Source organism: Dichotomopilus funicola, assembly GCF_033296635.1.
Source record: "Dichotomopilus funicola strain CBS 141.50 unplaced genomic scaffold C8A04scaffold_156, whole genome shotgun sequence".
Classification (NCBI taxonomy): domain Eukaryota; kingdom Fungi; phylum Ascomycota; class Sordariomycetes; order Sordariales; family Chaetomiaceae; genus Dichotomopilus; species Dichotomopilus funicola.
This window is the reverse complement of record NW_026944177.1, coordinates 1-9835: the sequence shown is the minus strand read 5'-3', so window position 1 is coordinate 9835 and position 9835 is coordinate 1. Positions and strand designations below refer to the sequence as shown.

Genomic DNA, 9835 nt, shown 5'->3' with positions numbered 1-9835 from the left:
GGAGAAGTGGGAGGGGGGGGCTGACTGGCTGCTTCGACAAAGGCGAGGTAGTTCTCCCGCGTTAGGAGGGGGTCGGGCAGGTCGCGGAAGAATTGCTTGAGGAGACCGGCGACGCTGTTGACGTCGTGGAAGAAGTTTTCGGGGTTGCGGAAGTCGAGGTTGCTGGAGGAAGAGTCTGGGGGAAACGGTTAGTAAGTCCACCACACTACGTGTAAAGCTATCTAAAAAGAGAGCAAGGTCTCACCTGTGTCGAACAAGTTCTTGAGTTTGTTGACGTGTTGTACCGAGCCAGACAACCGGTAGATACCCTCGACATTCAAGCCAAACAGGTCCACGGCCTGAATGCACTGGTACACCACCATGGGAACCGCCAGTCCATCTCTCTCATAAAGCTGAGGGAGCGTGATACCAAACACAGGACGCGGCGGGGTCATTTGCTGTCCTGCAGGTGGCGTGTGTGACTGAGGCACGATCATATTGGGCGGTTGTTGGAACGCAGCTGAAGGAGCGGTAGTTTCCGGGGCTGATGCTTGCGAATAGGGCGGTTGCTGCGACTGCTGAGGTTGGGGGCTCTGGAAAGATAAGGCGCCGAGCTGTGGCGGCCCCTGAGACGTAGTGGAGTTGAACGAGCCGTCAAAGCGGGACCCGGACGGTTGGCTTTGATGATGGGGCGCGTTCGGGCCACGGTACGGTTGTTGGCCAGTAGGGCCATTGCCTTGGTTCAAGCCGCTTCCGTGACTAAAGCTCCTCTCATGCTGGTGCTGGGACGACGAAGACTGAGGAGGGCCACCGAGCACAGGAATAGAGCCTAGGCTTTGATTGTAGCTGTGGCCGACGGACCCCTGGCTCGGCGGAGCGGCCGTGGCGTCTGAGAAGGTACTGGAACGAGACCCTCCTTGGAAGATGCCCGATGGCGGCGGCTGCACAGCGCCGAGGGCCTGTTGTTGCTGTGGGTTGTGAGCAGTTACTGGCGAAGAAGCGACCGCCGGCCGCGACGCATCAAGAAGCTAAGAACGTTAGATCTACCCTGATAAGTGACTTAGAATCGGAGAACACATACAGCATTACGTTCGTATTTCGGCGGCCCTGTCCTGGGCGGTAACCTGACGTGCTGGCCGCTGAGATACTCACTCAAATCCTTCTCGTTGTCGATGGCAAGGACACTCTCGCGCAAACTCCGCGTATCAGACGCCTGCCTAAGGGGGCTGATATTGAGGCCATTGCTCAACACCAATTTCTCGTTGAACGACGCTGCACACTTAGTCAGGATGTATGTCATCGAACAATTTCTGCTTCCCAGAAAAACACATACCGAATTTCTGCATCTGCAACGCCAACGCGGAGTCGCATTCCCGCACGGTATCTTGGAGGGCTTGTACCGTTTCCGGCCTCGTTTTAGTCTCCAGCTCGCTCCTCTCCGTCGCGGCCACCTGGACCTTCCCCTGGTAATCCTGGTCCGCGGCCTGGGCCTTGCGCAAAAGATCCTCCTCGTACCCAGCGCCCGATTTGTGTGCCTTGAAGCCAAACATCTTTCCACCGGGACGGCCCGCGGTGTCCCCAGTCCGGACCCGGTCGTATTCCTCAGCGAGAGCATCGTATTTCGATTTCGACTTGCGCATGGCGGCCTCGAGGTCCGCGACGCGCTGCTCGGCGGCCAGGCCGCTCTGTTTCCACCCTTTCCTGGACTTCTCAGCGACCAGCGACAGCTCGGTCAGGTCCTCGGCCATGGTCTGCAGCGACATGGCAAATTGTATCCCATTGTCGGCCATGCGCTCGTGCACCACCATCATCTCCTCGTACGCGCGGCCAAAGGTGCCGCCTCGGTGCTCGCCCCGCAGCATGTTGTCCTGGGATGTCTTGCATAGCTTCTTAAGGGAGTTGGCGTGTTCGTCTTCGAGTACCGAGCGCTTCTTGAGGAAAAGCGCAAATTCCTATGTGCGATTGGGTCAGCGGTCGTCGCGGTTGTCGCCTTGGAAGGATTCCTCGCGCGTCACATGGATTATTTACCTTCGCGGAGGCGATGCTCTGCTTGAGGCGGTTGAGCATCACCGAGATGCCAATCTGTAGGGTGCAAAGTCAGCACATTGAAAGCGTGGAGAGGGGCAGCGGGCACTCAGCGCCCGGCCGGCGATAGGGGCGCACCTCTGATGTCAATACATCTTGCACTTGGGTCTTGGTCCCCTCGTTCAACGGCGCTGACGTCGCCGGTGGTTGGTTTACAACTCCATTCTCAGGAGCTGCGGCTGGTGTTTCCGTCGAAGACATGGCGCTAATGGGCTGCTGAACCGGTTGAGGATCGTCATCCGCTACAGAGGCTGTTGGCTCTGTTTGTTTGTTGGAAATCGCGGGGCTCTCGAAGTTGACCAACGTTCAGGGCGCAATGGGAATGCGATCCTCCAGGTCAGGCATTTGGGAGAATTGGGTCCACGCGACCAATCCGGTGACGGGATTGGGACAGCAAACTCACCCCGAGCGCCGCCTGAGCAGCAGCTCTCTCAGGGGCCTGTGCCGCAAGCTCCACTGAAGCCCCACTAATTACAGTGGTATCTCGGACGCGCAAACCATCCGAACGTGCATCCTTCACGATCACGAGAATACATCCTCACAAACCCAGACACAGCTTATCTCAATAAATTTAATTCGTGGCTGGCAATCAAGGTCCCATCACATTACTTAGTTATTCACTCCTAAACCTATTCCTGAAGTGCCGAGGGATAGCCCATGAAGCCGCAGACCCGGCCGAGGCATTTTGGGATAGCTCACCCCCTTTATTTGACTATCAGGTGAAATGTTGGATATGCTCACAGAAGACACCCGGCGTCAATGATCGGTTCAGCATCCGAATTCGGGAGAATATTCCTATAATAACAAGTTCAGATGACGGAAGTCCCAGTTACCGCCCTCCGAAACCGAAACCGCGAATTTGTTTCGGGTCTGTCACTCAGGTCCAGGGCTCAACACCACCAAACCCACGGCACTAGCCAGACGGAGACAAGATTCGGGATCGCGCAGCAGCCCGCATAACTTTCGCTCACCTGACCTCTTCTCGGTACCCTTTTTGTTCTTGTTTCAGATCAACCTGGTAAAGTGTTTTCCCCACGGAATTGCATAGCATGAACGCCTGCGGTTTCAAACGTTCCAAGTCCAGGGACGCCAAACTGAAGAGGTCAATTACATCTTATCTGTCTGTCCTTCTGATCACCCAACCCCCATATGGCTCTCAAAATAGACCACCCCGTTTGACACGCGATGCCCACCCCCAGCAGCCGATCATTAAAGGACCAGCAAACGAAACCGGAACCTATCTCTCTTCACGACTTTTCGCCTACTCCGCGTGTACCCCTATTCAACAAGCCATCACCGTTCGGCAACAACGTTGTCTCGTCCTCCCAGTAGGCCTGTGTCGTCTAATCATCTTCTTTCCTTTTTCCCCTCGTTAGTACGACATGCCAAGTCCCGTGGTTGTAACCAGCTTGTGCCAAAGCGAGATGCAACAAACCACCTCCACTCCACACGTCTTCCCCGTAAACAAACCGACCTTTCTCTACCATTACACACCCCCGAAGGAAACAGATACCTCCCCAGTCCCTCCATATCCCAACGGGCTGTTTGTATGTCCAACCCCCGATTTCCTTCATCCGCCCTGCCTGTATACTACAGTACGTCAACCCCACCCTATGGACCATCACCTGCCATCCATCCATCCCGTCACCTGTCCGCCCACAGACCCAGGGACCCTCAGTGCGCAGTCCGTCCCCCAACCCACCGGGCTGAGCTGTTCAAGGCTTCCGGTCAGGTGCGCTCAACAGGCAGCCGAACATTCGGCTCGGCAGCTGAGAGCACGGCACGCAAGCAGGTAGCCGGTCAACTGGTGGACAACGAACAGCCGAGACATGGGGAATCGATAGTTGGTGGGAGGGGGAGGAAGGAAAGACTCCGAAAGGTGACGGTAGGTTGGTGGTTGGGTGGTGGTTGGGTGGTACATACATGTACATGGAGGGATACAGGGGACAGGCCAGGCCGTACACACCGGGTCGACTAGTTAGTTGGCTGACTCAAGTAAATTTGATGCCCACCGTCTAGGTCTGCTACAGACCAAAGGGAGATATGATTGGTACTTATACGCCACACGCAACACTATCAACTACAACCTGAGGAGTCTCCGGCCGAGAGCATTGCCCGCAGTCTAATTATGAACATGCACTAGGAGTAATTATGTTTCACGGATGTGAGCCGAACACCCCTGAGCTGGCAAAAAGCTACTGTACTGTACACCCGCCCCCATCTTACATCTCACATCTCACCCGCAAAGGCCATGTGCATGAGATATTCGCCGGTGAGCAACACTATCGATGTACTATGTAGTATCGGTGTGAGAGGGGGAAGGGGGGGTAATGTAACATTTGTAACCCGTTAAAAGGGGGCTACCTACCTGCCTTATGCTGTATGCTGTTCGCTGTGGGCCTGTGTAAGGGGGACAGGGGCAACACACCGGCTACGTGCGTGGCATGGAGCGGATGTTTTCATCCCTTACCCACATGATCGATCAATGGAGTCAGTGAGAGAGAGACACGAGAAGAAATCGGGAGAAGTGAAATTGTAGAATCTATGTACTTTTGGGGGAATCGAAACTACCACTAGGGTAGTGTAACCAAAAAACAACGCAAATTTACCAATGTTTTGTTTTTTCTTGTGCACAACAACTCCGTCGCCCAATGCATTTTCAACATGATCATCCATATCCGCCACATATTGTCAAATTTAAATATAGCCTTTGAGAACGGCGGCCTCCGCGTTGAGGATAGATGAGCCGGCTGCACCGATAACGGCTGGAGAGAGAAAGAAGAAAGCCTGTTAGTAAGGGGTAAGGGGACACGAAGGCCGGGGTAGAAAACTCACTGTTGTGGCTCAGAGCAACAAACTTAATGTCAAAGATGCCGCTCTCGTCCTCGCGAACACGCCCAACAGAGACGGTGTACCCCTTGGACAAGTCACGGTCGAGACGCGGTTGGGGCCGGTCGGCCTCGTCAAAGACCTTGATGGGGGGGTTCGGAGCAGAAGGGCAGCCCAAGCGCTGCGCCTCAGAGACGTATTCGCGCATGGCCTGCTTGACCTGTTCGGCCGTTGGCGGCGGGCGTTGGGTGAAGCGCAGCGACACACATGCGGTGTGACCGTCGAGCACGGGGACGCGGTTGCATGCGGCCGACACGCGCAGCGTGGCCTGGTCCTCAAAGGCGGTGGCATCGGCGTTGAGCGCGCCCAAGATCTTTTGCGCCTCCGTCTCCAGCTTGTCTTCCTCGCCTTGGATGAACGGCACCACGTTGTCAATCATGTCCATGCTGCTCACGCCGGGATAGCCCGCGCCCGACACGGCTTGCATGGTGACGACCGAGACGGTGTCGATGCGGCCGAACCGCGCCTGCAGCGCCGCAAAGGGGATGACGAGTCCGATGACGGCGCAGTTGCTGTTGCACACCAGGAACCCCTTCTCGAGCCCTTGGGTGCGCCTCTGGTGCGGAATCAGATCGAGGTGGTTGAGGTTGACTGTGGGCACGACGAGAGGTACGAGCGGATCGCGACGGTAGTTTTTCGCGTTGGAGAAGACGGCGCGGTTGGCGTGCTGGAACTCCTTCTCGATCTCGCCGGCCACATCGCTATCGAGGCCGCTGAAGACGATGTCGCAGTCGGTGAACTCGCTCGCTTTGCACTCGCGCACCACAAGCTCGCCGATCTCGGGCGAGATGGGGCTCGCCTGCTTCCAGCGCACTGCATCGCGGTATTTCTTCCCGGCAGACCGTGCCGACGCGCCCACGGCGACGAGGCGAAGCGTTGGGTGTTGTTGGAGCAGCAGGATGAAGCGCTGGCCGACAGAGCCGGTGCAGCCTAGGACGCCTACAGGGTGGGAGGGAGAAGACGAGTGTCAGCCGATCAGCTAGTTCATCGTCAAGTTTCAGGCGACAAGACATTCGGGGTAAAGGGCATGGAGAAAGGGAAGCGAGAGAAACTTGTGTCGGGACCATACCGCAGTTCTTGGTGGGTAATTGAGACATTGTTGGTATTGTTAATAGTCTACCAATTCACGTTTATGTATGTCTGGTTTTCTGTCTAGATCGTTTGCTCGGACTCGGGAGTATCGATCAAATTGATGCTAGGTCGGTGTCTCTGTGCCGGTGTAATAGGACTATCAACGAGCTCCCAACGCTAAAGAGGGAGGTGAAGCAGATATATATAAACAGATATCTTCTATTCACAGGTGAGTCAGTCTTCCCGATCTGGCCCTCGGTGTTGGAACTTTTTCTTTTACCTCTCTTGCCCATGCCCCGCTACGGTGCCCCGCCATCGGAGCTGGGAAGTGGTGGGGGCCGTGGGGTTGTCTCCAATGGGCCTGGCCCCTGCCCTGGCTCGCTATGGCCAAAAAAAGCGGCAGACCAAGTCCCTGGATAACTTACTTTGCTACAAAAGTGAAAAAAGACAAAAAGAAGAAACCAAAAACAATGAAAGAAGACAAAAAAGAATAATCTAGAGAGTGAAAAAAGACAAAGACGAGTAAATCAATCAAAATTTACCAAGATTTGATCGAATGTTAATGGATTGGACTTGAGCTATCTGTTTGAGTGTGCCGCTTTTTTTGGCCACAGCGAGCCTGTGACCTTGGGATGGCGGGTGACCCACTCTTGCTGGGAGAGCAACCAGAGGGTCGGGTCGAAGTGAGCAACAGTACTGTTGTCAAGGAATGCAGATTGTCATAAACGTTCTAGAAATCCTCGACTTCCGAACTTACAAAACAACATACTGTTGGAAAGGAAGAGGAAAGGACGTGAGGACACAGTTTCGTCGCTGCCTTTCAGGTTCATACTACCTCCCGTCGTTCCTGCTTCTCTAAATCTCTAACCACGTAGAGTCGGGGACCCGGGACCTAGCCCCAAACTTAAGGAAGGATCAAAGAGTGGCTCAAGCTTCGAACCGCAACACTCCATTGAGAAATTTCTAGAGAGCTATTTTCTGCATTTCTTAGTGTCATCTTGGCCTTATTCCGACACCGACCCCACGCGACCTCAGGCAGGGCCTTGTGCAGAACATCCCAAAATGGCCGTTTCCCATGTTTCTCCCGCGTGGAGAGCCGGCCATGGCTGAGACATCTTTTTCACCGAACCTCATCGCTCGGGCCGGGGCTCCAATACGATTTTTCTTGCGACAGACCGAGCTCATTTCTTAACCCAATCTGGATACTGGTCCCGTGCCAAAAACCATGGGCTGATCCTATCCTACCGCTTCTTCGATCCCTCTTCGAGGTTGGCCAAGAACCCGGTGGGAGTGGATAGCGCTACTTACGGTTGTCGGTCTTTTCACTCCTGTGGACGGAGGTATGCCGCGACTACAGCAGACCACCGCGCTGCCCTGTCACCGGAACATGGTGAAACAAGAAAGTGCTGATATCGAAAAATATTTTAGCATGACGGAAGTCACAGAGCAAGGAGCCGTTTATTTCCGGCCCACGTGGTTCCACCGCTTCGTTCAACATGGAGGCATCGCCGACGTGGAAAGTTCCATTACCGACTGACTGTGTAGAAGGCAGCTATCTACATCCACATCGGACAGGGGTTTTTTCTAGAGGAGCCGCCTCATCGAAAATAAAATGTAACGCGCCGCATTTGCTTACGAAAGACGGCGACGACGCCGAGACTCTGCGAGATTGGCTCCTGATGCGGTTGACGCCCAAATGGCCCCCTGTCCACGTCGCTTCGCATTAGCCTGCTAGGCGGACAAGGGTCATGATTACTGTATCTTTCAACACAACGCCCGCAAGACTGGGAGATGCTGGCTATGTTTTCTTCCTCATCTATCTTTCTATTTGTCCCCTCGTAAATCTGTTCGTCTGTTGTAGGCACTTCTAGCCAGCCATGTATCGGGGTTGACAGTTTATAAAGTGTATATTCTGCCTTCTTCATTCTATAGTTTGAAAGTTTCGCATCTGTTTTTGGTCTCTCGCGCTCCCCGTTCAAACTTGGGAAATCTGGATACCTGTCACGGTGAGCTTCCCACGCTTGTGCTGCATCCCGCGGCCAATCCCTGGCCTGATACAGGTCCACCACGACAAACAATGTGGCTCAAAATGGGGGTCAAACACCTTCGGTCTGCACCGATGTGATTCCCACAGAGCACATCTCCTCCCAAAGCCGAGTGAAGGGGCCTCGAGGACCGAGACTAACAAGCTAAACAGGGGTCAAGTCAACAAACAAACTCAACGACATGGATGCCACAATTACGCCTCCCAAAGACGACCCCTGGGGCGTCGTCAACATGATCGGCCAGTCGGCTCCCGTTGACTGTTCCAAGCCCTACGACACTTCCACTCTCGCCGGCAAGACCATCCTCATCACCGGCGGCGCATCGGGTTTCGGCGCCGCCTTTGCCCGTCACTGGGCTCGCTACGGCGCCCACCTTATCATCGGCGACGTCAACGACCAAGCCGGGGAGGCCCTCATCGCAGAACTGCGCTCTTCATCATCAACGGGGTCAACCCCTAACCAGGTCTTCGTCTACCAGCACTGTGACGTGACCTCCTGGACAGACCAGCTCGCCCTGTTCAAAACTGCCATCTCAGCCTCCCCAACCCGGTCCCTCCAAGCCGTCGTAGCCGGGGCCGGTATCGTCGAGAACAGTACCGGTCCCGCCGGATCCGTCTTTGATGAACCACGGGACTTTGACGCCGCCGACCCGGCCCAACCCCCACCTCCACCTCCCCTCCGTGTCCTCGCCGTCAATTTAACCGGCGTGATGTACACCACCCACCTCGCATTGCACTACCTGTCCCGCAAGTCTACGCCCTCCTCCTCCTCTTCTCAGTCCCAAAAAGACCACGACCGCCACATCCTCCTCATCTCCTCCATCGCCGGCCTCAGCCCGCTACCCGGCCAGACGGAATACACGACCTCCAAGCACGCCGTGATGGGTCTCTTTCGCTCCATACGCGGGACCGCCTGGTCCCGCAACGGGGTGCGTGTCAACGCTTTGACCCCCTATTTCGTCGAGACCCCGATCATCCCAGCGGCTGGCAAGTTGTTGTTGGCCGGGGCGGCCAAGGCGGACTTGGAGGATGTGGTGGATGCTGCGACGCGGTTGATGGCCGATGAGGGGGTTAAGGGCAGGGCGTTGTGTATTGGGCCGAAGATGGGGGTTGTGGATGAGGGGGTGGAGGGGGAGGCGGGTCAGGGTCATACGGGGAAGGAATGGGGATGGGGAGGGCCTGGCGTGAGGGTTGTTGAGGGAACCGGGGTGGAGGGTGAGAGGAAGCAAGCGGTGTGGGAGGTGTATGGGCATGATTATGAGCGGGTGGAGTCGTGGGTGTGGAGGTTTTTGGCTATTGTGAATGTGATGAGGGAGGTTAATGGTTGGACGGGGTTTGTGAAGGATATGCTGGGGATATGTTTTGGTCGGAGGGGGTAGACGGCGAGGGGGTATATACTTGCGTTGTTTCGAAAGAGTGGTGTTGAATATATGATCGTGATTGACGTTACTGTTGGATCTTAGACGGCTTAGAATCTCGCCCGGATGATAATGAAACTAGTTCTGAAGGGACTTGATAGCACGTGGGTCTCGTTGGTCGTTGCAAGTTAAGGTCCCCGGGCACCAGAGGAGAGAGCAGATTAAAAAATAAAATAAAAGGGCTAATCTAATCAATACAACGAAGAAAAAAAAATAACACAAAAAGCTCACACACCAAACGCCTATCCCCATCCGGAGGGATAGCGGTCAGTGGCTACGAAAATCTTTCCCGGTGGAAAGATTTTTCTTCGCTGGCCCCGGGAATCGAACCCGGGGCCACTTCGATTTA

General features: G+C 55.1%; 3 protein-coding genes across 3 annotated transcripts; 1 reads left to right on the top strand and 2 right to left on the bottom strand.

The window, feature by feature from the left end:
- Window positions 1-25: 25 nt before the first annotated feature.
- C8A04DRAFT_33468 (uncharacterized protein) lies at window positions 26-2265 on the bottom strand (the record flags this gene model as incomplete). The annotated part of the gene is made up of 6 exons (XM_062782475.1): window positions 26-175; window positions 245-1007; window positions 1061-1251; window positions 1313-1931; window positions 2008-2061; window positions 2143-2265. Coding segments are annotated over 6 exons (1900 nt in total), but the record flags the coding sequence as incomplete, so codon positions are not given.
- A 2496-nt stretch (window positions 2266-4761) lies between these two features.
- On the bottom strand, window positions 4762-6050 carry C8A04DRAFT_16183 (semialdehyde dehydrogenase; the record flags this gene model as incomplete). Its single annotated transcript, XM_062778756.1, has 3 exons — window positions 4762-4829; window positions 4900-5892; window positions 6023-6050. 3 exons carry the CDS (start codon window positions 6048-6050, stop codon window positions 4762-4764), a joined length of 1089 nt encoding a protein of 362 aa, XP_062632444.1.
- A 2200-nt stretch (window positions 6051-8250) lies between these two features.
- Window positions 8251-9447, top strand: C8A04DRAFT_16185 (uncharacterized protein; the record flags this gene model as incomplete). The annotated part of the gene is made up of 1 exon (XM_062778757.1): window positions 8251-9447. One exon carries the CDS (start codon window positions 8251-8253, stop codon window positions 9445-9447), a length of 1197 nt encoding a protein of 398 aa, XP_062632443.1.
- Window positions 9448-9835: the final 388 nt, after the last annotated feature.